The following is a 26475-nucleotide window of genomic DNA, read 5'->3' as shown; positions in this document are numbered from 1 at the left end:
CTACAGCTAAGCCTCCTAGTTCGTACTCAGAGTCTCTTAATTTATAAAAACTAAATTGGATTTTCCGGCACCTGTTTCAATTTTGGAAATAATTTGTTTTTTGATAATGCACCTATATTTATGGGAAAGATTCTTGGAAAGCATTAACCTGATAAGTTCTGGTCTGCAAGCAGCAGGCTGACCTACAACAGGGTAGAACCTAGTTTTCTTTTTCCCCCTGCTGCGGTGACTTAACAATACTTCCTTTGTGCTTCAGCTCAGCTAAATTCCACCATCAACACACCAATAGATCTACCAACTGTTGTCAAGGTAGCACCACGTGGGCTTCAGTGTTTCAGTTTGTTGCTGTGTACCTCCGGGATAGCTCAGAGAAGCAGACCCAAGTTTTTTTTACACAAACTGGTAGCTTTGTTTTGACTATCAGATCTGTCTAAAAAAAAAAAAAAAACTTTTACAGAAAGTTCCAATTATTTAAACTCTAAGCACTGTTTAAACTGTTCTTCACACTCTTCTTTTTTGTACATTTCTGAATGATTTATAGATTTCAAAAATATTTTTTTTCCAAGTGTTACACCTTAAAGAGTGAATTTACACTATTTTGTTTGGTTTGGTTTTTTTCCGTTTCCTCGGATAGCTTTATTCCGCTGATAAGAAAGCTCACTGGAACCAAACAAAAAAACTTTAGTCTGCCTGAAGACAAGGGTCTTGATTTGCTTGCAGGTGAACTCTGGTGTGCAGACAATCTGGTGGATGAAAAAAGTGAACTAAAAACAGTAAGTGGCATAAAGGCTAAGAGTACAGAAAACAAATACCAATAAATAGACAACTAATATTGTATTTGTGGAGAAAAATAAATCATGAAAACATTTGAAAATGTTTTATCACTCAGCATGGTGCGGTAAGAAGGTAGAAGGATTTATTGCATGACACCCAGAGGACTACGGTCAGTTTTTCTTCTGTGCCTTTTTTCCCTTTCTGGAAAGAGTAACAAGACTGCTTCCATACAAGAAGATGTTGCAACTTATTGACTTTTTTTATTTCAGATGTTTTATTAAACAAAAATGTCATCCCAAGACCGTAACTTTTCAACCCTTAAAGAGATCAAACTGAATCAGCGTATTCTGTCGCGGAAAAAAAGTGGCATTGTGATGGTATGTAACACTTTATATGGACATCGGGGAAAAGCCACTTTTAATTGTTGCTTACCAGCGTAAAGCCGCTTTTCTCTGCCTATCAGCTGATTCATGTTGATCGCATAAGGAGTTACGGTCAGAGTAAAGCAGGCTTTGACAGAGACAGCACCGGTGTTAACTTTTAACGCTTAAAGCTGGAAAAAAAAACACAACTCTTAGGGTCACCAGTTAAATTAGTGTTTTGGATTAAAAAAAAAAAAGGAGTATTTTCCGCATATTATATTGCCATGTTGTCTGCAACCAGCTTCTCTTGAATTTTCCCACCATCCCTTCTTAATCCAAATAAGTCAGTAGAACTGTTGTATAGCGTGTTTGCAGAAGTGTGTCTAAAATGGTGCCCTTTTTTTTGATCTGTCCATTTCCAATTTTTGAAAAAACAAAAGAAAGTTGAGTTTCAAGGGGAAATGTTTGGTGACTTTTGTCAACATTTTTCCTTTCTTTTCAAGGTAATATCTAACCCTTTAACGCCACGAATGTCGCCAGTGACATCTAAAAAAGATATTAGCTTTGCACTGATATGCAACACATCACTCTAGTAAATGTTTGCATGATGCACAAAAGTTGCTTTTCTCTGCAACAGAATCAGCTGATTTACATCAATTGCATAAACACTTTACTACTGTACAGTGTTACATATAAGTGCAAGTCTGCTTTTCTCTACTTAAGAATCTGCAGGAATTACGTTAACGTTTGAAGAGTTACAGCTGTCTAAAAAAAATGTAAACCCGGACGCTAAAGTTCTGATGTAAAAGGGTTAAAAACTAAGATCATTTTGGCATTAATATAAACATGTTACCATCTTGTACCAAAGTTGTTCAAATGTTCTAGCACAGGTGGCTTTCTTAACCTCTAATGTGTCAAACTAACTATTGTTTTTTTAAGAGAAACATATTGAATTCACCAGGGTTATGCACTCAGCACTATTTCCTGCACACAGAATAGAAAGGCAATTAAGTGGGGCATAAAGACATCTGCAACAACTACTTAAGACTATTTTTCTACACAATAATCTGAGTCATTTGGGAGATTTATGGAAAAGGTCACAAAACAGTCAAATAATATGTTAAGATTCTAGTTCAAATGTGTTTCTTTTTTTAAAAATTCATATTGTAGGTAAAGATTTTTACCTTAAATAATTATTGAGTTAAAATCAATATTAACCCTTGATTTTGTGTTACCTGATTTACACATTTCTACAGCTCCTCAACGGAAAGAGGCACCTGGGGCTGTCTTAGTCGGCAACAAATCAAGTAGACTAACAGTGATGAAGCGTTCAACAATAAGAAAGTGGCACGAACCATCCACCATCAGTTATCTGCACCTGACTGTTTGTGGTTATCCTATGTCAGGCAGGTTGCAGGATTGACCCGGGAGGACAAGCTGCTGGTCCAGAGGAAGCACACTCAGAACAAAGCAAAAGCGGATCTACCCACCACGCCAGAACCAATTGTACTGCCTTTTCACGTGGCAAAGAAACCCGGCAAGATGTCAAGCAGTGATTGGAGGAAGCAACTGAGCACAAGAGATCAGTGTGTTTCCCTGGTGCTTGTCACAAAAACAAAGAAAAAAGAAAGGAATCATTGTAAAAAGCCAAATGGGCATCAAGTAGGCGATCTGTCTCAAAGACTTGACATTTAGGATGCCATATATCACCAAACCTCACACTTGCATTGTTCTATCCTTCTGTTTCCTGAGAAAAAACAAAGATTCTCTTTATTCTGCAGATCAGCAAACAAACATTCATCTTTTGACACTGACATGTTTTGATTTAAACAGCATTTTTGTCTTTCTTTTTTCATTTTATGAAGCCAGCATTGCCACAATAAATACATGTTGTTATTTCACAGCGACACTCTGCGGAGCACCACAAAGAAAATGCCTCCCTATTTGTAGCGATCAACTGCAGAAAGCCTACAGCTATGTGGGCATAAAACTCACCATACAAGCCCTCTGTCTGGAGCAAATTGGGCAAACTAAAAGGGGCATGACTGGACATGGACCTTAAACAAGCTTTGTGGGTGACATTGCAGCTAATAATGATCCAGATCTATTGCATCGCTATTCGGGATATCACCGTTCTCCACTATTTATTTACCCTGAATTCTGACAGCATGAGGTCGTATTGCATGATTGACACGTCAGCAAATGTCCAGGTCATTAAGAGTGGAAATGCCTATAATCGGATAACATCAAGAGCATGAATCTTTCTGGAGTGTTTCGGCAGATGGTGTCAATTTTGTTAGTTTCTTTTAACAATCCTTTCATTCTAAAAGAAGGAGGGATGCACAAATTTCCCCAAACAAAAACTCCACAGCCATGACTTTGAAAATGATGTCCTCCCTGCTTCAATAAAGAAATCACGCCATTCATCTCTGTCATCAAATGGACACATCCCTCTCCTGGCTGCAACCTTTACAGCCTTCCAGTTCACTGCCACACAAGCTGCACACTTGGGCTGCACACCTATCTGACAGAGAGAGTAGAGGTCCTGCATGGTGGATGTGAGGGGAATTTTAATAACTTCCCTCCTGTCCTGCAAGGCACTCTCCATTCACACTGCAAAGGCGGACCATTGGTTTCACTTTTTCCTGTGGGGGTCCCTGAACGTCGCATTTCTCTGTCCCGCTGCTCTAAACTCCGAAGGGGTTATTTAAAAAAAAACATTTATTGGTATAAAACCGAACACAGAAGATACCAAAGTGTAAAGAAGCCCCAAACACAGAGCCATTTCGGACACTCACTTGATGAAGTAGCTGGCTCCTTCCTCCGTGAAACCCTCTTCCCATCCTCTGGGCAAGTCTGTAACACGAACAAGAACGAGCCATTATTACAAACACGAACCCCACACTGCAGCAGCAACGTCCCCCCTCCTCCGGACACCCTGAAAACCGCGGTAGTTTTGTCGGGTACCTGAACGTATCATGTGTCCGGAGTTCACGGGCTCACCAGTGCGGGGATGAAGCCAAGTAGTGCTACGAGATGTATCGCTGCAAGAAAAGACACCTGTTACTGAACGGCAATAAAACAATATCAAACCAAAGGCAAAAGAAAAGAAACCCAGACACCCGCCGCGCGGCGGTAATGCCTCAAAAAGTGGCGCCAAAAGATTGAACACCGCTCACTTTGTAAAGAAAACCCGTCCATCTCTGCAAACTCCGTACGACCAGTGGTCAGGTAGGGTGTCCCGTCCGAGAGGTGCCGCCATGATCCCTAGTCTCTGACGACTCCAGTCCCCCCTCCTCCTCCTCCCCGCGCCTCCTCCAGGCTCCACACTCCGCAGACTTTTTCTAGGGAGCCCGGATAATAATGCCACCTCACGGGCAACGTGGGTGTTAAAGGGGAAGAATGCCAAAGAATAACAATCGGAACAAAAGACTTGAAATAAAAATGATTCTTTCATCCACTCCAGAGAGGAGCACCGGATTCAACCGTTTCAAAATAATTTGACTTGTGTGCAATCTGAACTCAAAAGAGGATGTTCATTTGACAAATATTTAGGGATTATTGTCAACAATTCACACAAATAGACATGTTTTATCAACACAATGTCTGAGGAGAAAAGATTTGGCTCAGACAGATTTCCAACCCTTCAAAAAATGGCCATGAAGCATAGGATAAGGAACTGTGATAAAAATTAAAAATAAAAACCTGAAAAGTTGATAACAGTAAGGTTGGCTTGACTTTTCACCAGTGATGAGTTTGTTACATTTATATCGTCATTGTTTGTCCATCTTCATTTATATATATCAATTAAAACGTTATCAGCATTATCAAACAAACAATGAACATTGAATAGAAGTTTAAAAAAATGCCTCCATGCATTTTATATATTTCCTTTCAGGCCAGGTTGTTAAGATAGAGTCCCATAATTGTTAAGACAGGATTATTTGCTGGGCATTAAAAGAAAGCAACAGGGTTACACTTCATTAGGCCAATCTGATCAAAAAAATCAAATATTCTTTATCTATTTTTTGAGCAACAAGTGATCAAGTTATGAGGAAGTAGTAACAAAAACTGTGTATGAGAACGTATGATTGAATATGAGATTTGACTGAAACAAAAAAAACAAAAAAACACCACACTTTAGTTTGTGCAAATTAAGAAACATGAACCAGTAGCCTAAGAATTCAGTCAGGCTATCAGAGCTTATCATTAAAACGTTAGAGGGTAAAAATATATGGTTCTTGGCTCTATTTTTTATAAATAGTCTGTCTAATGATTATTGTTCTTTTGTCTTTTTTTAAGACGGACTTTAAAATTATTGGCTGGCATCAAGTCAAAGCTACTATTTCAAAAAGAAAAAAATACAATAAAAGAGAAAGCATTCAGAGTCAGGTTATTAGTGAAATCAAATAATTATTTACCATTTATCTAAGAAGCTGAATGCTTTCATTTATATAATTAAGGTCAAAACTTGAATGTAAAGATTGTTTATTTATTTGTCTTCCTTGTTTATTTTCTATGTGTAATCATGTTATGTTTTGTGTTCAAGTTTTCTGTCCCACCAGATTCCAGTGAAATACCACTGAAACACCTTTCAGTTTCACCTGGTTGCCTCTCAATCCATCGTCTTTGGATTTTCATTTGTCAGTAAGATAATTTTGTCACAGATTTTGTTTAACATGTGTTACTTTTGTTCAGTTTTTTTTTAATAGTTCAGGTCTTTAAGTCTGGCAGGTAGCTTCTCTCCCCTCAAGCTGGGTCCTCCAACCCTCATCCATTCTGGCAACACGATAATGCAGTGAATGAGGATTAGGACCACTGATGGGAGTAACTAAAAGCAAGTTATTAGATTAATTTTGATGGGACAAAGTATCACATGTTAGGCTATTTGTTTAACAACTTGTCTATTTTTTTTAAATCCGCCCAAAACTCCAGTTCCCAGAGACACATTCCTTCACATTTGCTATCATTGAAAAGCCCCAAATTTCCTCTGTATGTACCAAAATGTTTTAATTCAGAAGTACTAAGTGGTCGGGAAATATTCAGGTTTAGAAATGTTCTCAAATAATTTTGTCCTCTACTGTAGAGAATGCAAAGTTATATTGCTGGAAGTCAAGAGGATATAACAACAGACTAAATGCACAAAATGAAATTCTCTAAACCAGCATGACCATGTGGCATGAACACAAAAATGTCATAAAAATCCTTTTTCCTTCTTTTTTTTTCTTTTGTAGACATTCTAAGTTTTTTTTTTTTTAAATTCATTTAGACTTAATGAGCCCAATTTCCTTTTAGGCTTCATAACCCCAGACTTTTATTTCATCTATGTCTTGCTAAAAAGCCTATATTTTGCTATTGCAGGTCTCATAGAAAGATCAACTTGAAAGTAGTAAGTATTACAATTCTCAGACAGTAACAAATTATAGTAGATAGTAGCTAGTAGCAAAAGTAGCTTTTGAATAACATTAACAAGTTGTATTTCATGTATAACAGTTGGAAGTAACTTGCACATCAATGATGGCTAATATCTGCCTGTTGCCAAAAAGCAAACTCTAGATTTTACTTTTTTTTAAATTAAAATACTTGATGAAAATGTCTCTGTCAAATCAGTGTTTTACAGTTTAGGCTCTTGGGCTAAGTTGTGTAAGCTTTCTCATGCATTATAATGAGCTTCAAAGGTTATCGGTGAAATATGTGTTTGAATTTATGCCTGCCCTAAAGAGTGAAGTTATAGGAATCAATTTAAGAAGCACACTCTGCAGAAAAGGGTTTCAGTAGCTCATTCAGGTGTGGCTCTCCCAGTGTAAAGGCATGCTAAGTTATTTAATGAAAATCTGTGTCATTTATGTTAAATTTAGCTCATTTGAATTGATCCACATCAGTACTCTAAATATGTCCATCCTCAACATGTCTGATACATGAAGGGCAAAAGCACTCTCCATACTGCAGAGTAATCATTTCAGTGCTGCAGTCAAGTGATGGTGTTTGTCCTTGGTATGATTTATCATCATCTGGACTATATGAGCATCCATTTATACATACATACTAATCTGCTCACACAGATAGACACAGTTGCAGTTGCTACACCAGCCACTGCAGCTCTGCAGTGGATGCTGAATCCTTCCTCCTGGCTGCCAGAGGCTCACAATGCAGCAAGGTGACTCAGTGTTATTGTCTTCTCCTCTGAGAGCCTCCTCCCGCTGAATCACACCTCACGAAAGGTGCTGAGTAGAAAATGAAGTAAGGATTAAATTATTCTGAGTTTGTCTTGATCCTCAGTTTATTTGGATCCTAATCTACCTGGCAGAACCTCATATAGGAAATCGATGCTATTGTTTCAGAGATACTTGCCTTTAAAGTATCTCATAATGCCAACAATATCAAATATGCACTAAAAATTGGTCACTAGACTTGGAACTAAAAGAGCATGTATTTTCAGTTCAAAGTGAAAATAATATTTTAATATGAAGTCCATTTAATCAACACATGAATGGACGTTAATGGAAACAGAACTGCTGATTGTCTCTATTCGCTGAAGCTTTTCATTTACTTCCCAACGTCGTTATGATTCTAGGACAGTGATTAATTGCCTCTAAGCTCAATGAACTATATGGCAACGACATCTACAGGGCAGGAATGTTATATTTAGTGATCAGCTCACTTATCCAGGGAGAAGCTGGATTTATTGTCTGCCTGTACCTGCCAGGATTTGTGAATATATAACATGTAATTTTTAATTTTCGTTTTTAATTCTTGCATTTTTATTACAAATTTTATAGTTGCAATGACAAGAAAATTAAAAAATAATGAAAAAATATCGGTGTTGTGTTGTTCCCGTCAACATAATATTTATGGTTATTTCAAGATAAATCAAAACTTTTCTGTTTTCTTTTGAACAAAGTTAAATTACACCATTATTAAAGTTATGTTAGTTACTTAATTAAATAATTGTATCAGTATCAATGGGTATAAACAAGAATGCTGTTTTATAGCTGATTTTAATTAGTTATTCATTAAAATATTTTTACAAAGCTGCACTTGTAAACAGATTATTTTCTAAAGGACAATTCTAAACTGACAGGATGGATGGACGAAAGTCTTTTTTTTTACCAAACCAACAGATTACAATGCTGACCCCTACTGGAGAGGACAAATGATTTAGATCAGAGGACCATTCAGAAAAGATCCAGAAAGTGTTTTAGATTGTATTTTAGAGATAACTACAATCCAAAAAAAAAATTAGAGCATTTTTGTGACAATATACATACATTATAGAAATCACAAACATGTTTAGTGAATCATCTTCCTTATGTTAAAAAAAAAAAAAAGAAAATAAAGAAGAGGTAGCCCCATCAGACCAACCTCTCAATTTTCATTATTTGACTTTACAGTAATGAAGGCATCAAGATGTGTACGATCATTTCATCTTCATTCAACTAAGCTCCACTGGGTGGAGATGGATCTAGGAACATTATTCAGAGTGGTGCCTTCAAACACTCAAATAAAAGCTGAAGGAGATCTCTACTGTACATAGGTGGAGTTTTTACCACTAGAGCTTTTCATTGAGAACATGCTTTTCACATGTCCACACAAAGGCCATATGATCTTTTAGGTTGTTAAAAATGTGAACAGTTGTATTTCATCTAAAGGTGAGGCATATTTTTGTAAATCCGTTATCCCTACTAATTTTTACAACACCTTCTGCTTTCAAAAAAGATTTGAGATTCTTTTGAAATAATTTTGTCATACGCTTTTTACAGCCTAAATGAATTTGTCAGAAATAGTCAGAACACTACAGACTTCTTATTAAATATTATGTAACAACTTATCTATTCATAAATAATTAACTATTAAAAATCAAGCTCCTCTTTCTTGATTTACATATTTAAAAAATGTCTTTTTTAGGATACAAATAGACTTTTAATGATATAAAAAACACAAACTATAGTGTTAAAGATGGTAAATTGAATATCATTTCTTAAATTACTTTTTTTTTTTATTTCTTAATAACTCAGTGGTGGAATGTGACTAGGGCCCTGCGACAGACTGCCCACCCAGGGTGTCTACAGCCTTTGCACAACAGGTGGGATAGGCTCCAGCAACCCTGTGACCTCAACAGAATTTAGCAGGTTTAGAAAGGCTTTTTATAGAACTTTTAATATTCAGGATTTTTTTAAACATCATAAAAACCAGCGCAACTAGCAATTAGACAGAAAATATTGCCATGTTTGGGTTTACATTTCAAAATATTTAAAAATGTTAACCTGAAAACTTTAATTTGTATTTTCTGTAAATGTAAAGAATGCATTTTTATCTAAAATAATTTAAGATTTTCTTACAATTTTTTTTTATTTAAAATGCTAAATAAAATCAGCACTTTAAAGGGTGTTAACGAATTTCATCCTTTCATCGTGTAGTTTTTAACTGAAAGAAGCTGTTGAAACATTAGTGCAACTATTATTAAATTACAATTTTAAAAACACTTTTATCAACAGATAAGTTATTAAAATAGTTCATGTTTATTTTTTGCATACGTGTTCCCTTATTTTCCTGTTCTTTCTCAAAGTCCCGCCCACCTCTCTTACGTCATCTCGCCACGTACTGTACACTGCAACCTAACGTGCTATTACCGTTGTGCTGGCCAATTAGGTCGGCGGTGACTCGCGTTCTGCCTTACATGCTGAATTACGACCTAGCAGCCCCAGCTGAGAGCAAAGGGAGGAAATCCGGCAAATGGGCTTTAGAAATCACGTAAAAGTGAGTATTCAAACAACACAACAACGTTTAACCTTAGCGAAGGACTTTATGTAGTGTTTAGAGTAAGATAACGGGTTTGTATCCCAATGTCTGTGTTACCGTTACACGTTTACTTCGTTCCTTAATTTCTTGTAACTTATTTAGCCAGTTCTGACTGTCAGTGGTTCAGCTAAGGCTAGCCTCAAAACCCTACGCTGGTTATTAATAGGTAGCACCTCATGATAGGGTTGGAGAGCTGTCTAGACGACACATTCAGGGCAGCCGAGCACCTCGCTAATTTTATTTACGCTGACCTTCGCTCTTAAGCGACTGTTTTGGATTTGTGTTCACGTGCAGATGATGTGCTGGAGTCGAGCTCTTCTCAGCAGCTGCGCTCTCCTGCTGATCATGCTGCAGTCGTGTTTAGATGCAGTTCCGATCAGCATCGACAAGACGAAAGTCAAAGAGCCAGAGCAACAACCAGAAGAACCGCCAGCGAATGTGGTAAGAAAATGTCATGGCCAACAACCTGAGATCTCACCAGATATAAGAGAAAAGTTGTCAGTTTTTTATAAATGTTTTTTATTTTCTTTTGACAACCAGTATGAAAATGTAAAGAATTCCCCCACAAATACCATGTCCTTTTAAAATGTCATGGCTTTTTCGTTTAGATTGTCATAACTAGTGCCGGCAATGCCTTTTTTGTCCATGATCTCTTTAAAGTTTACACATGAACTGGTTTGTTACCACATGACAGCCACAGGTTTGTTATTACCACATGAAATAGATTAAGAGCTGACATGGAGCTCACACAGCCGCACACCACACTGATAAGGAACTGCTAGTGTCTCAGTGTTGTTTTGGAGATGTTTGTGTCTTTGCTACAGTTTAGGCACAAATGTATAGTGAAGCAGGTTGTGAAAATACTGCAACTGCATAAAAGAATGCAAAAGAAAGTGTACATTCATCTAGGTTGTCTCTGTAAAAAGTACTCATATTTTATCTTTATATTATTCAATGCGTTAGTCAATGCCTACATTTTTTTAGGAGATGATCTCAAAATGCTTTCCACAGGATAAGTTTCAGTTATTTAACACAGTATGCAGGCTATTGCTGCTTATTTATTTCAGGCAGTCACATTGCATAGGGATTTTTTTTTATTTTTTTTATCAAAATGTAAGAATTCATTAACTACTGCACAAATTCATGCAATTTGTTGGTACAACAGTTCTACATGGTATTCATTTTTCAAATACACACATACAACTGTCTCATTTCTGGACCCGAAATGAGTCATTTATCCTAAAAAAATAACATAAGAGGCGAACATTTGGTTATTGTTACTTGCTTAGTAACAAGGACAAAGAACCTTTCAGAGGCTTACACTAAACCTGGTGTAAAGTAATAAAATGATAAAAAATAACTCCTTAAATTTAGCAAAAAACATTTCTACATACACGTACTGGTATGTAGTAGGGATGCAACGAGTCACCACAATTTGGTTTAATGGTGTTGCATACATTTGGTTTTAAACCGAGGATTGTAATAATGCATCCAAACATTTTTAATGGGTTATTTTTATAGGATACTGGACTCCACTATGATCGCTACCTCAGAGAGGTTATTGATTTTCTTGAGAAAGATCAGCATTTTCGAGAAAAGCTCCACAATACAGACATGGAAGACATCAAGGTAAGATTGTTGTTTAATTTTTGAACATTAGTGACATACAATGAAGCAACTTTTCATAGATTTTTGCTATGATTAATTCATTCTTTTTTTGCTCAAGCTCACCTCACCAGCCAATTAAAACACAACTTTTCCATCATTTGTTTGTATTGTAGCAGGGTAAGCTGGCTAAAGAACTTGATTTTGTCAGCCACCATGTGAGAACAAAACTAGACGAGTTGAAAAGGCAAGAGGTCAACCGCCTGCGCACCCTGATTAAAGCCAAGCAAGACATAGAGGGCGGGAACGGTAGGCTTTGCTGCTTCAAGTGTTTGTTTTTTTTTCTGTAAATTGCGGCACAGTCCACTACAAATAAAATTGTTTAAATCGTGGTTTAGGAAATATTTTCTAATTTTACTTTTTTTTAACTCTGCCAACATGTTCTGTTTGAGAAGACATAGCAGTGGACCACCAGGCTCTTCTGAAGCAGTTTGAATATCTAAACCACATGAATCCACATACGTTTGAGGTGGAAGACCTGGATCGGCTAATTAAATCGGTAAAGCCTTATTGTTACTTCCTTCACAGTATGGATTTAATATGAAGTGTTACAGCTGTTCCTGCGACACAAATTGAAAAATCTTTCCACTTACACACTGAGCATCTCATACTAAAGGCAACATGGAGCTAAGAACTACCAAAGCCAAAATTGAGCAAAGGAAGTTGGAATTTTCCCAATTGGCCCAGACTTTTATTTCTGCACTACAAGCAAAAATGGTTTTAAAAAGCATAAAGTTGCTAATAAAAATGATCTTCTTTTGTAAATCAGGTAGTGCATTGTCATTGAGCAGGTTTATTAATGACCCCATGTTAGCTAAATCTTTCTTCAGCTTTTTTTATGTCTGTCATAGAATTAGTATGATAAACACTATTTTTTTTTCTTAAAATGCCTGTCTTGGTTTCTAAACTTTTCAGTCTAGCCCAACATCTCTTCACATTTTAATGGATTAGGCAAAAGACATTTTATTTTTGTCTCATAGACAAATACTTTTTTGCTCATGAAATTTAAAGTCTGGTCACTAACTTATTATTTGGCATCAATAAATCAATCCAAAATCCTTGTTCTTTGTCTAGGTCCAATCTTCTAAAGTCTCCCAGTCCTAATTCTGTTTCATTTCGTTTTCTTTGTTGATTGTTTATAAGTTGTTGTTGTTTTAATCACAAAGTAAGACTTGGAACACAGGTTCAACACAAATCATACCTAAATGTCAGTAAATACTGTTTGAAACAGCAGTAAACAATAAGTTAGTTGTGGTGAAGTGTTGAAGAGACAAAAATTGTAACACATGCTGGCTTTTGCGGTTTAGTTACTTCATCTAATCACGTGTTCACCCCTGCAATTATTTGAACCTGCGTCTAGGCCACAAAGGATCTGGAGAACTATGACAAGGAAAGACACGAGGAGTTTAAGAGATATGAGATGATGAAAGAGCATGACAGACGGGAACATCTGAAAACTCTCAATGACGAAGAGCGGAAGAAAGAGGAGGAACACTATGAGGAGATGAGGAAGAAACATGCTGATCACCCCAAAGTGAACCATCCTGTAAGTGATTCAGAGACTGTTTATAGTTTGTTTTCTGCACCAATGCAAGACTTATTGCATTTTCCGTTTATTAACCTTTTACAGACATGTTTTTTTTTTAATTTTATTAACTCTAATAACTCTTACTTTAATATGAACTCAAATGAACGCATCATTTCTTGCTGCAGGGTAGTGAGAATCAACTTAAGGAAGTGTGGGAGGAGGCAGATGGTTTGGACCCAGAAGATTTTGATCCAAAAACCTTCTTCAATCTTCATGGTAAATTCTTCAGCGGTCTCTTGGTTTTCATTTAGCCCTGCATAATTTGGGGAGTGGTATTTTTCATTAATGAAGCACTTCTTTAAAACTCAGATACAAATGGAGATGGTTTCTTTGATGAACAGGAGCTGGAAGCGTTGTTCACCAAAGAGGTAAAGCCACAGTCTCAGAAATCTGTTAGAGCATGTTGGATGACTTTGCGCTGGCTGATATTTTCTGTGATTTTTAGCTGGAGAAGATTTATGATCCCACCAATGAAGAGGATGACATGGTGGAAATGGAGGAAGAGCGGCTACGAATGAGAGAGCATGTTATGAATGAGGTACAAGTAGTCAGGACACATTTTCACAGCTGTCATCCTGTTGAATGTTTTTTTTTAGGTCAGAGGTGTTAAACATGTAAATTGTAATTGAAACCAACGTTATTCTTTAATTTTTCGCCTTTTACATAACATCAAACAAATAAATCAAATCAGTAATGACAATGTAACTAAAAAAGAGAAAGTGATGGCACAGATGCTTAGTAGCCAGTCACCTGTTAGAGCTTCAGTGTTTTAGAATAAACATTCTTGGATTTTAACCTTTTAAGTTTTCTTTTTCATTTACAACACTTGTAGTTGTATATTTGATAAATGATAAATCATGTAATAAAAATGGTTCCGGTAAAACAGGGGTGGGATTATATAAGTTCGCTTCCTTCCACTCCCTTTCAAGCAATCTTTGATTTAATGTCTAATTATCCTAAGTTTGATACGTCTTTGTTCGAATGTATGAATGCTGATTGGACTGTTTTGTGCATGATTCTTGCTTTGATTGCTTGGAATTAACCATTTCAAATCAAAATATTTTAAAGAGAGTCACTTTACAGAAAAATCTGCTGTTTACTGGAAAAAAATGTTCTTGTCATCTTCCTAGTGTTTTCAGGCTGGAAAGAAGAATGAAAAAGCAGTTTTTGAGATGTGGAAGGGTTGTCATGGTACTGCACATCAATGTAACATGTGAGACGGAAAGAAAGGAAGCGGACAAAATGAAAGGATAAAAATTAGAAAAATCAGCATTTCCCAACGTAAAATGCTGAAAATCAGTGTTGCAAGTGTATATCTAAAAAATAATTATATGTAGAAAATGTGGAAAAACAAAAAGTAAAAATATTTTCTACATGTATCTGTCTGTATAATCCAGACCATACACAGGTCTGGATTTTTGACATCCACGCACAGTCATTGTGCTTGTTTTATGTAGAATACTCGAGTATTAGTGATACTTGAGGATCTTGATATATTAACAACCGTGCTGTTTTTCTTTTGTTGCAGGTCGATACTAATAAAGACAGGTTGGTTTCTATGGATGAGTTCCTTGTTGCTACAAAGAAAAAGGAATTCCTGGAGCCAGATAGCTGGGAGGTGAGAAACCATATAAAAGGCTCTCAAACCCTAAATCCTAAAGATGTTCTCTTATGATTCTAGTGGTCACTGATGCTCAAATTACTTTGTTCCCAAGACTCTGGAGCAAAATCAGGCTTACACAGATGCAGAGATGAGGGAATTTGAAGAGCATCTCGCTCAGCAAGAGCAGGACCTCAATCAGAGGGCTGTTGACCTTCAGAAGCAGAGAACTGAGCTGGAGAGACAGCAGGAACAGCTCAATGCACAAAAAATAGAACTTCAGCAGGTAAGGAGTGCTACAGTGCAGCAGGAAAAAGCTCTGTTACAGCAGATGAATAATATATTAGTTGGGACAAATGGAGCTGGCAGAATATAAATCAAAGAGAGTAGGAAAACATCCTGAACAAAAGCCTTTTAAAAGACGTTTTAAAATAAAATGACTTCACATGTTGAAGTTCTCCAATCATCATTTGACCTTTTGTAAAAGTGTTCCCAATGGTGTGTGTTAATTACGATTATGTCGTTTTTAGGCATAATAAAAAAATAATAAACTGTCGTTTTGTGGGATATAGTTTCTGCAGAGCGGCAGTAGTTCATTAAAAATGTGCCTCTGAGTTGTGGGCTGGTCTGTTGGTGTGGAAGTAAGCCTGTGCACATTTCCCATCATCCCATTGTTTACACTCTCTCCCGCTAGCTTACGACCCCTCCCAACCCCAAGCTAACATTACGGAGCAACAGCATTTGCAAGTTACGGTATATTGGAGCTATCCAGCCATACAGTTTTGAGTCAAATGCCAGTTTAAACAAGGCAAAGACGTAAATGGATCTACAGTATTTGTCTGCAAGTGAATGCATCAGTGGAGCGGAGCAGGGAGCTTGTAGTCTGCCAATTGTTGTTTGTACGTAACAATTCTAAGCTTTTTCAATTTTTACTGCTGCTCCTGAGTCACAATAAAGAAATACTCAGAAACGCAGTTTTAATCTTAATTTTCTTAATATATGTCCCTTATCATCAGAAAATTGCTCCAAGAACATGTTAAAAACACCAAAAACACAATTTTCATTGGAGTGGGTCTTTACCTGTTGAAACCAGATGTGATAAAAAATAGAATTTGTTGTATTTCATGTGTGTAAGTACTCATGTTAGCTGAGCAAATGTGAAAGGCTAAAATATGGGACAATGAATGACCAATTAAGAGCTTAGTTTAATTAAAAATGTTTACATTTTTGGAATATCTTCTTAAAAATGTAATTTTTTTCATGCATCTAGTGATTCTGGTTTATTTGAATACAATGAGCTCTTTCCAAATGTATGAAAGTTTCACTGGTTGCAGGCTGTTGAGCATATGGAACGTCTCAAGTCGCAGAAGGTAGACGGTCTGCCGGAGGTGCACGGTGAGTAGTTACTTCACAGTTTGGTGTGTCCTTTTTGTCAGCTGTTTTAAAGCACTGAATGTCTTGATAACTCAAAATGGACTCCTTGTTACAGTTGAAGGAAATGATATCTCACACGTGCAAGCCGCTGACAACCAGTTGCATGTTGAACAAGAGGCTCAGCTTCCAGGACATCAAGACCAGCTGCCTCCAGCTTCACCCCAAGAACACCTCGTACAACATGAGGAACATCAACAGAACATCCCCCAGCAGACTCATCAGGAAATACCAGCAGTTCAACCAGAAGTCGGACAAGAACATCCTCACCAGCCTTAAAACTACTGCGAAAAACTCACCAAAACCTTAGTGGCACCTTAACTGGTAAAAGTGAAACACTCCCACTGAGCATGGGCCTCTTAAGCAGTGAAGACTACCCAGCATGCTCCATGTTAGAGAGTTCAATACACTTGACATGAAAAAGTGAGGCACATAAGGAAGCTTTTCTCCTCATTACCGCTAATCCTTGGATTACAAAAGGGCCTTACAATTTAAGGTTAAAAGATTTTAAGCATGTATCCTAAAACCAGAATAGAAAGTTTGAAAGAAATGTCAGCAAAGTTTAACCATTAATGAGTGTCAATAAAACTGGCTGTAAGACAAAAACAAGAATAGCGTTTTAATCTGAAAGACTGTTGAGCTGTAAAAGCTAAAAAACAAAAAGTCAATTTTTATACTAGCCTTACTTTTATTGTCTGATATAAGTTTTTTCCTAAAAGTCTTTTGAAAAAGTAAATACGAACATTATGGTGGAAAATGTTTTATGATGCAGTAATACACTCAAGACATTATGAGGTACATTTTGAACATTTTCTATTGTAATAAAGGTTTAAAAGAGCAAACTGTGCACTATGGGGATATTTAGCATTTTCAAATTTTATGTAGGTTTTGAATGAAACCTATTTGATTAAGGCTGATTGTTTTTTTTTTCTGCACACTTGGTCAAATGTTTACTCACAATGGTTTATGTGGAGTCCGAATTCTTTTTTCCAACCACTTTCAAACAGTATAGAAGCATTTTAAAAATACCTCCTTAGTTGTAAAGTGCATGGCAGCATTTTTCTTTGAGTGATCGAGTATAAAAAGTGAATCAAAGCTTTGTAGAAACAGGTCTCAGTAACTGCCAATTCCACCAAATTTAATGTGTAAACTGTGCTGGAAATAAATGAAAGCAAACACTTTGTCACTTGAGTTATGGATGGATGTCAGAAAGAATGCATTTGAAATTTAGGCATTTGTACACAAATGTATATGTACCATATTTATTTATGGTTTGATAAATGTCTCCAATCTTCAATTTGTTCAATGTATGTAAAATTTTAAGGTGTTCAGATAGTTAGCTGGTGTGTCCTTTGGTATAAACTGTTTTTGTTGATGCATCCAGACCAGATCCATGTTTTGCGGTTGTATGTTGTTCTCAAGAGTCTGGAGGAACAAAAAGCTGTTTTCCCTCCAGATCGCTGGCTGCTTGTTATGCTGTCCAAGTTGCATGCTTGTTCTTGTTGCAATCATGAGAAACGGGTGTTTGTGGCTCATTTCCCAGTTACTACAAGATCTCTTAATTTGTGGAGACATTTTTTTAAATAGAACCAATGGTACTACGGTCTGTATTGCTTTTTACAAAACACTTTTTTTTCTCTTTGCCGTCATGTTTTTTGTTTACGAGCCGTTTCTGAACAGCACAGCCTTTTCATTTGTACAGAAATTACAGCTCAATTTTTGTTAACTGCTGGCTAAGTCATTTCACAACTTTACACTCAAGTTCAAGACAATAAAAATCTTTTACCTTTTATGTCGCCTCTTATTTGCAAACCAATTTGAAATTGACAGCATACAGTTGTAGCGTTTGAAAAACTCCTTTACTGTAAATGTAAATAGGATATGGAACTCTAATCCTGTTATTTTCCACATTGGTAAGCTAAATTGTAACCTTTTCACCAAAATCTTAATGAGGTTGAAAGGACAGTTCAAGGTAGCATCTCTATGCAGTTAACTTGTCATTCATTTATAAAAAATAAAAAAATGGCAACTTCTCTGCCAAAGTTCATTGAAATGATAAGTAAAAAGTGAAGGCAATATATTTACACAGAATTTTAGGATACAACTTTATTGAAACAGTCTCAACCAATGACAATGTACAAATAGGTGATGACAAAACAGATAAATGAGTCAAAAAAACCTAAAATGCCTTTGTGGAAATGAAAAACCCCAAGTGTCTGATAGCACAGGCTGGGAGCAAACCATTCTCATGGGATCAGATTAACAGTGGCAGGGTATTTTTTTGCATTTATTTTGTACAAAAAAATAAATTAATGACATCTTTCAAGTTTACAGGAATATCTACTTGTAGTTTTACATCACACGTACTTGCTGAGAATCTTACATGTGGGGGAACTTCAGCACTTTTGTGTTAGAACATGTAGAGGAGCTAGACAGACAGAAGCAGGCTGACTGATAGGCCAACTGTGGAGGGGGAACAAGAAAGTTTGTCGACTGGAAATAAACAGTTTGGTTTAAAAAACAAAACAGAAAAAAAGGTAGGAGGGGCAAACACATTCGAAAAATCCTGAATGCTTAACGTGGCGCAACTTGGCGGTCTCTGTGGAAATCTTTAGGAGCGCATCGCTTGGGTATTGCCTCGAGACACCCCCCGAGGTCCTTGGGTCACTCCCCGTTTGTAGCCTTGTTGATATCCCTCCTTTAAAAATGAACAATTTCAGACAATTAGGCGTCCTATAAAACGCTGTATATGTGGTGTAATTACGGTGCGCAGAGTTTTACCCGCTGGTAGCTGCTACTGGAATAGTCCCGATTTGTGTTAAACTGGGCTGGGCCATAACTGCTGCTGGGAGGAGTGTTTGAGAAAGGAGGACGATAGCCTTCAAATCCCCCTGATGGACAGAGGACATGAATTAAAGCTTCATCTTCAGCTCAGAACGGGCCAGCGTGACCACAGGTTCTGATGTAAAGTGACGCTTGTACCTTTAAAAGCATTTGAGGAGCCCCGAAATCCATTCATCATGCCTCGGGCATTCCTGGGTCCACCTCTGGGTGCAGCTCTGCTGTTGTAAAAAGACTGGCTAGACTGGCCAAAGCCTCCACCTGCAGAGGAGTCTTCATGGCCTCCCTGTGAGGATATGACTTGGTCCTGGGGTGAGAATCCACCGACAACTGAAGGCAGAGGGCAGGAAAGAAGTCTGTGACCTTCTGGTCCATATTTATCCAGGTAAGTCATTCATTCATCTTCTTCCGTTTATCCTTTTCCGGGTCACAGGGCTGCCGGAGCCTATCCCGGCCACTTATGGGCAAAGTCCAAACACTAAATATTTCCTACTTTATCCTGGCTTTAAAATATAAACATAATATTATGTCTTGGTTCTAGTTATGGAAAATTGTTGAATAGAGTCTAAAATCTATTGCAGAGATATTAATGCCTCAATTCATTCATTCATGCTTGGTCAAATGTGCACTAGAATTACAGACAACAGTATAAAAACTTGCATGACATTAAACAAATATGGTTGCCTAAAAAATGTTTAATAAAAATGACTAAATCCTGGTTTGACAGGTTAATTGTGGGGAAAATAGGTCAGTGGTTAAATTTAGAGAGCCAAAACCCAGCAACTCCTCCCCATCAATTTGCAGCCACTGTAGCTTTCATGGGACAATAATGCATGTGGTTTTTAAGTGAACACTGACCTGACTGTAGCCTTTCCTTTGGTAAATCCGGCTGCTCTGAAGCGTTCTCCGTCTGGCTGTGAAAGCCCGCTCGATAGCCACCAGCAAACTGGCTGGACTGCTTCAGAGGGTCTTCCACTCCTTCAGAGGCTGGAGGGACTGGTGCATTCATATTAAAGACCTAAAACAGGGAGAGAATAGCATAAGGGCACTGGGCTCTGTGTCAAACAATATCATGTTCAATGTAGTAAAAAGAAAAGAAAAGTTGGGGAAATCTGGGAAAGTAGCATTTTCAGCTAACGTAGTTAAGCACTGAAAACCCTGGTTTTGGTGACCGAGACACAAAAACTGACCTTCAAAAAATTCTACCGACTTGACTAACACCTAATTAACCTTAGCTTGCACAAGCCTCAAGTCAAACAGCTTCAAATTAAAATGATTAAAACTCGCTCGTGGACTCAAAGCCTACCGCTTGCACTGATTGAAAAGGTGCTGCATTGACATTGGTGCCTCCGGTGAGGGTGGGTTTGGAGACAGGTGGGAAGGCAGGAGACAGGGAACATGAGGCAGGAGACGGTTCAGATGGAAGAGACAAAGAGGCCTGGGTAGGGGGGAAAGAGGGAATTCGGAAGGTAATGAGCAAAGCTAAGTTAGGACGTCAAGCAGGTAGGTCGGCATCTCACCGAAAGACAAGAATTGAGTAAATTTAGTCTATGCATAACTAGGGTTTGACATTTTGTTCTGTTTTCACTTGGGGGAGATTCAAGACAAACAAGCCCTTATCCTCCACTTACCGGTGAGGACTCCCGTGGTCCAGACACGGTACTTGTTTGAGAAAGTCTCGACTCTGAACGGACTGAAAAAATAGAATACATTTATAGGACACATTCTGACAGTCATCACCAGATCGAGAACAAATCCCTTACTCAAAGGGCCGCTCAACTGCTGCAGATCAACTGTCTGCACGAGCTTCATCGGCTGAGCCGACACAATGGCCGGGTCCAAAGCCTGGCCGTCAAATTCCAACATGGAGTCCTGTCAAAACCAAACATGTGGGGGTGCATCATGGAATTGGACTTAGAAGAATGTGTCAACCAAGAGCTTAAAAATCAGAATATTTGCAGATATTCATATTTTCTCAAACCGCATTTGATGTGGTTTGGCTTTTAATGACCTTTCTGAAAACAGATTGAAAAGTATAGCTAGATCTAGACATTTATTTTTTTTACTGAATAACCTTGTTGTTTTTCCACCCTTGCTCTGATTTTTTTTTTTTTTTGCTAAGAGAAAACTGTAACAGCACATGCAGAACCTCCTCACTTGCATGAAATTATATGTCCCTTGCATCTGGGCCATGAGGTCTTGCACCGCCTGCTTTCTGACCACTTGGTCAGATGCAGGAGAGGGCGGGCCTTGGTTCACAGCAGCTGTTGGCTCCGCAGCCAGCTGTGCGGGGGGCTGATGCTGGAGGGAGTTCACCATCTGCTGAACGCATCCAAAGACATACTTTAGAAAAGGCTGAAATGCAAGTGACGAGGAATGTGTTTGAAAGCGCTAAAGACTGTAGTGATGTACTAGTGAATTGACCTGAGCCTCCACGGTCCACTCCCCCACTTGGTCTTTCTCTGTGCTGGTGTATGTAGTTTCTGGAATGAACTGTCTATTAACAAACTAAGACCAAAAAAAAGAGGAAGATAAAGATGTGATCAGCAAATTACCGAGTTTGTCACTGTGCAGAAGATATGTGATAAATGATCACCTCTGTGGTTTCCACTTGAACTGGTTCTGCGTAGCTTTCGCTTGTTACTCCTTCTAGAATGAAGGGAAAAAAAATACCTCATTTGAAGCTGATTTTCTTTCCATGTCAAATAATTCTCTCTCTATCCGTCACTGCACTGTTGCATACCAGGTTGCAAAGGCTGCTCCCCCACCGCTGCAGAGTCAGCCACTTCAGTCTGCTCCTCTGGTGTCTCTTCCTCACCACACGCCCCATTCTGATGAGTTTGGGCTCTATCAAAGTAGCCACTCGACAACACTTTGTCCAGAATGTCCTTCAACGATTTATCTAAAGTGAGAAAAAATGAGCAAAAAAGACGTTGTGAGACATTGCTGCAGCTCTCCAATCAGCATGAGAGAACCACTTTACTAATAAACATGAGCTTCTTTAGTAGCTAGTACCTAGCCTAACAATAAAGTTACCAGTACTCTCAGTGACATTGAATAATTAAAGACCCTCTCTGATGAAAATCGTGTTTTTGACATGTACTTGTGGTCTTTTTCTGAAGATAGTGGACATATTTAAATTGTTTTAAATTGTGAATCAGAAGCAGATGAAAAATAATGAGCTTTTTTTTATGTAGAAAATACATCGAGCGGACCACAAGCTCCCTGCTCCGAGCTATTGGCAACAACGGGGCTTTGCTCTGCGCCAACCGTCCCGCCCACAACTCAGAGGTGATTTTCTAATAAACTACTGCTGCTCTGCAGAAACTATGACCCAATAAATGACTTTGATTTTGCCTAAAAACAGCATAATCACAGAGAAAAGAGCACTGAGAACGCTTACAAAAGATAAAAATATAATGATATGCAAATAAGAGTTGAACTTCATAGTAACATCTTTTCAAAAGTCTGAAATTTTTTTTTATCTTTAGTGCAATTTACAAGTGTGTTTAAAAATGTATGTTTTTGTCACATGACCACAGTAAATGAGGTATAATTTGACAAAAACACTAACATGTAGTTCCGGCCACAGCCTTATCTTTGCCCTCAAGCAAATCCCACAGATGTAGCATAGCCTCTTCATACTGCTCTGTCAACCTGAAAATGACAATTAAAAACAGGATATGATGTTGCTCTTTTTTAAATTAAAAAACTCTTTCTGAGCAATAGAAAGGAAGAACAAAAAAATTTACCTGACATCATAGTTTCTTTCGGGTCCAACCAATTTGTAAAACTCATCGAGTGAAGTGAGGTCTGCGTCAGTGAGCAGAGCAGATCCAGAGGTGTCTGGTTTTTTGAGATCCTGTCTCACAGCATCGTCCCCCAACTGGTCCAACAAATACTGGATTTCCAACACCGTTTTCAACCGCCGCTGCTCCAACTCATCCCGCTGCAACTGCTCACGACGCGCAGATTTCTTTACAGCTTTTTGGACCTAAAGATTCAGACAAAAATCTTCAATCATTTTCACGACTTTAATCAGTTAATACCAATGTAAAATAAAATAAAACAAGGTTTGCATTTGCTTTTCTGAATCCATTAAAAAAAATATTGAAGTGTTGTATCTGTTGTTACTTTAAACAAAACTAGTAAACCCTCTGCAAAAAAATAAATAAGAAAAGCCTTGTTCACATGCTTGACAGCACTGATTTCACTCACCTCTTGACCCAAACTCAAGAAGCTCTTCTGCAGTTCTCGAGCAAAGTCAAGGTTGTTGGAGATCTCTTGATACTTCGACAAGGCCTCCTGAAGGAACGGATTACAACATTTGAAGCAAAACCAAAAACTCGTTGACACAGATCACTGCAACAATTCCTAGAATAACTTTGTGGCAAATAGAGCTAATCACAAAAGAATCATTTTCTCACGAGCTGATCCTGATTCAGTCTTTCTCCCTTGTTCTTTTTTGCCTGATAGTCATCCAGTTTGGACTGTAAAACAACCACAAAAACACATTTAGAAAGAAATACAATAGAAGCAGACTTTCATATTTTAACTTAGACTTAACAGAATCTAAACATCCCCAAAAATAGTACATTAAAAAGAAAGCTCACCTTTTTCTTTTCCATGTTGCGGACCTTCTTGTCAACAATGGTCAGAATTTGCTTCATAGCCTCCGAGTTATTTCCACCTCCCAGGTCCAGAACAGCAGACTGGGCAGCATTGTTGCCAACTGTTACTGAAGGCATCTTAGAAGGGAAAATGCATTAGACACATTAGGTAATGGACAGTGTGGTGCCCGAGTCAATGAAAAAGCCAACCAACAAATTTGGTTCCCAGCAGAGGCCTAAGACGCCAACTCCACTAGTGAATACAACAAAGTGCACCCACATCCTTAAGATTAAACCTCTCATCTTTATAAACTGCACACAACTGGTACACATAGCAAATCATCTCTAAATGTGGGTCCACAATTTAGCTTGAATGTTGGTACCATGTAAGAGTTTTTGTAACATGAACATTTTCAACCAATTAGTAGGGGGTGCAATAATTAATCAACTTAATGGATGAATCGATTTCTTTTCCTATGATCCACCCAGATCAATCTGTGGGGAAAGTTGTTAATAGAATTGACTATACCATTACATAATCGTTTCAAAATTCAATTAATTGACTGTTTCAATCTTGGGAAATAGCTTTAGGATTGAGGCACTGTAGGTTTATTTTACATAAAAAGGACTGCTTTTACAGCGGACCACTTGGCCAGATGCAGGAGAGGGCAGGCCTTGGAACACGTGATGGGAGCAAAAAAAAAAAAAAAAACAACGTCAATCCAGTCCAATGTGTGGACAGGCATGTGACCAAACAATGTGGTATCATGTTCTAATAATAATGTTCTGTTTGTATTATTTTGATGTGGAAAAACCACAACTTTATGAAACTAAAATGTGAATTTATCTCTTGATGTAATCATCTCAAGATATTTATCTCTTGAAGTTTTGGCTAAAGAAGTTCTGAATGGATTTTATGTCAGTGAATCGGAGCGTTAAAAATGAACCAAAATCGACTATGAACTGTATCATCAACCACAAATTATGACATGAATCTTCGTTCAAATGAATCATTACAGCCCCACAAATTACACAATGAAATAACAATCTTTTTCTTAAACTAGCATCAGGACATTTGGACCTGCGTGTTATTTAGCAAATGAAAACTTGCATTTTTTACTCATTGATGTTCTGCAACTTAACTGCACTCATCTCATATATAAAGGCAGTTTCTCTACCATTTAACATTTGCAAACAGATCATTTAAGCTAAGCGGTGTAAGATTTTAAACAAATTACCTTCTTTAGCAGTGCTGCCTCCTCATTATTGATTTCTGAAGCAATAACGTCTATCGCAAACACAAATCTGTGAAATATTACATTTTCTCTCTGAACTCAAACCTATTTACAGATTCGTCATCCCTCTCTGTTGATACTAAATGCTGCAACTCACTACATCTTCTGGTGGACTGCTACCGTCCAAAGTGAATCCATAACATGACTGATCTGGAAGTTTCCTCATCGTTTTGTGAAGAGTTCGTGGTAACCGTTAACACAAACGGCGAAGCCTTTCAACTTCAAGTCTGTTCTTAACAAAAGGATAGCAAAGCTCCGACAAAAAGCAAAGCCAGCACATCACCAGGCCGAAAACTAACGTTTCCACATCGGCTACCTACCTACACGTCTGTTGGAGCAAAAAGCAGCTAGATATTTACAAATAAAACCCTCGAGTTTCTACTTGTTTATTTGGAAATACATTTAAAAAAAAATCACAGTAAAACTGACCGTAAAACTAAATTAAAATGTTGGCCTTTTGTACAAAGTTGAAATCCTTCGCCTAGCTCGTTCAACAACCGGCTAACCTTGCCGATAATTGCCAAGACTGTGTGTTAACCCCCTAAATAAGTTAGCAATTGACTAGTGAATTGTAACATTAACTAGTTAAACCAAATCAGTTTATTCTTAGCGCCGTGCTCCTAATCTTCATGCCCCATTGTTAGCTGATAGCATGTCTCCAGCGACAAGCGCAGAATACCCCAAGTTCACCGGATGTTCAGTAAGAAATATATAACACAAGAAAAATCTAACAAATAACGGATTATTTTTGCAGCTCGGGGACGCCAAGATTTTAACGACGCAAAATAACGGCTGGGAGTGGGACAGGACGACAACTCGTTTTTGTGCAGTCGCCTCTCTTTTCAAATGACAAAAGAGTTTTTACTCAAATTCAAATCAAACGATTTTTCGGCTGTTGTTGCAAGCATGACATACCTTTATACTCTTTGTCTTCAAAGAGATTCTTCTCTGTTAGGGTTCACGTTAGCTCTGCAGTGCTCAGAACACTTAGTATCTTTTACTATAAGTGGTGCTTTTCTAGGAGGATGCTCAGGCTCAAACCGGCCAACGTTTGCCTAGCTGTTGCTCAGCTAACACATTACAGTTAAAAGGAGATTGTGCTAATCTCTTTCTCGATGGGAAAAAAAATTGTGGCAGTGCAGAAGCACCTATGCCTGAGTGCTGCCACCTGCAGGTCATTTCAGGAATAATTTAAAAGCTTCAAACCCTTGTTTTCCTTTTTGTTTTTTATGTTTTCACATGAAGTTTGTGATCTAAAACAGATCGGACGTAATTCTTTTCGTGTCAAATGTTTTTGGGGGAAAAAAGCAAAAAAATACATAATCGCAGTACAGTCAGATGATTTATTAAATAATTGTTGCCAAATCATTCCATACACATTACTTGTTTCTTCAATCCCCTAACTTCCAATGTTACTGCCCCATAAATACAATGTAAAACGAGTTTTTTGTTATATATACTTGTTTTTCCATTAAAGTAACTGGTAAACTAGAATTCCATATTCGATGGT

At 37.7% G+C, this 26475-nt stretch overlaps 3 protein-coding genes across 31 annotated transcripts in view; 1 reads left to right on the top strand and 2 right to left on the bottom strand.

Annotated features, from left to right (window-relative positions):
• Positions 1-4493, bottom strand: part of plekha7b (pleckstrin homology domain containing, family A member 7b) — a 66700-nt gene extending 62207 nt beyond the window's left edge. For 7 of the 24 annotated variants that reach the window (XM_078945181.1, XM_023953433.2, XM_078945182.1 and 4 more), the window contains exons 1-3: positions 4316-4487; positions 4104-4180; positions 3935-3992 (exon numbers count right to left, since the gene is read on the bottom strand). In XM_078945181.1, the coding sequence (XP_078801307.1) occupies positions 3935-3992; positions 4104-4180; positions 4316-4398 (218 nt within the window). In that variant the 5' untranslated portion in view covers positions 4399-4487. Of the gene's footprint in view, positions 1-3934; positions 3993-4103; positions 4181-4315 lie in introns of all 24 variants that reach the window. The other 17 variants (XM_023953437.2, XM_078945187.1, XM_078945186.1 and 14 more) reach the window with 10 other exon arrangements.
• The window catches only part of nucb2a (nucleobindin 2a), a 58068-nt gene extending 40059 nt beyond the window's left edge, over positions 1-18009 (top strand). The window contains exons 2-14 of one of the 2 annotated variants that reach the window (XM_078945217.1): positions 9873-9893; positions 10230-10376; positions 11457-11564; positions 11717-11849; positions 11996-12099; positions 12961-13146; positions 13314-13404; positions 13498-13556; positions 13634-13726; positions 14717-14806; positions 14904-15074; positions 16123-16183; positions 16278-18009. In XM_078945217.1, coding sequence (XP_078801343.1) covers positions 9873-9893; positions 10230-10376; positions 11457-11564; positions 11717-11849; positions 11996-12099; positions 12961-13146; positions 13314-13404; positions 13498-13556; positions 13634-13726; positions 14717-14806; positions 14904-15074; positions 16123-16183; positions 16278-16498 — 1485 coding nt within the window. In that variant the 3' untranslated portion in view covers positions 16499-18009. Of the gene's footprint in view, positions 1-9702; positions 9894-10229; positions 10377-11456; positions 11565-11716; positions 11850-11995; positions 12100-12960; positions 13147-13313; positions 13405-13497; positions 13557-13633; positions 13727-14716; positions 14807-14903; positions 15075-16122; positions 16184-16277 lie in introns of those variants that run through there. The other variant, XM_004067019.4, reaches the window with a different exon arrangement.
• Positions 18010-18310: 301 nt separating this feature from the next.
• Positions 18311-26113, bottom strand: caprin1a (cell cycle associated protein 1a). 5 transcript variants are annotated; one of them, XM_078945214.1, is made up of 18 exons: positions 25063-25077; positions 24909-24975; positions 23674-23808; positions 23488-23550; positions 23279-23365; positions 22813-23054; positions 22635-22717; positions 21804-21962; positions 21657-21709; positions 21485-21568; positions 21218-21379; positions 20824-20932; positions 20692-20753; positions 20367-20498; positions 19919-20078; positions 19202-19390; positions 19001-19110; positions 18311-18917 (listed from the first exon to the last, which is right to left on the bottom strand). In XM_078945214.1, exons 3-18 carry the CDS (start codon positions 23806-23808, stop codon positions 18831-18833), a joined length of 1917 nt encoding a protein of 638 aa, XP_078801340.1. In that variant the 5' UTR covers positions 24909-24975; positions 25063-25077; the 3' UTR covers positions 18311-18830. The 5 variants fall into 5 exon arrangements, with proteins under 5 accessions (XP_078801340.1, XP_011487811.1, XP_020569380.1 ...); XM_011489509.4 differs by lacking the exons at positions 24909-24975; positions 25063-25077 and adding an exon at positions 25881-26113; XM_020713721.3 differs by having other exon boundaries at positions 24909-25767.
• Positions 26114-26475: the final 362 nt, after the last annotated feature.

Source organism: Oryzias latipes, chromosome 3 (genome assembly GCF_053564925.1).
Source record: "Oryzias latipes strain Hd-rR chromosome 3, Olatipes_Hd-rR_3.1".
In the NCBI taxonomy this organism is placed as follows: Eukaryota; Metazoa; Chordata; class Actinopteri; order Beloniformes; family Adrianichthyidae; genus Oryzias; species Oryzias latipes.
Note: the sequence above shows the minus strand (reverse complement) of the source record. Positions and strands in the feature narration are given on the sequence as shown.

Bases quoted from the DNA above. Each gene is read 5' to 3' on its own strand.
- caprin1a (XM_011489509.4), bottom strand. From the start codon at position 23,808: ATGCCTTCAGTAACAGTTGGCAACAATGCTGCCCAGTCTGCTGTTCTG. The intron at 23,551-23,673 runs GTGAGCTTTCTT...GTTGTTTTACAG, and splicing joins GCAACATGGAAAAGAAAAAG to TCCAAACTGGATGACTATCA. The intron at 23,055-23,278 runs GTGAGTGAAATC...CTGAATCTTTAG, and splicing joins TCTTGAGTTTGGGTCAAGAG to GTCCAAAAAGCTGTAAAGAA.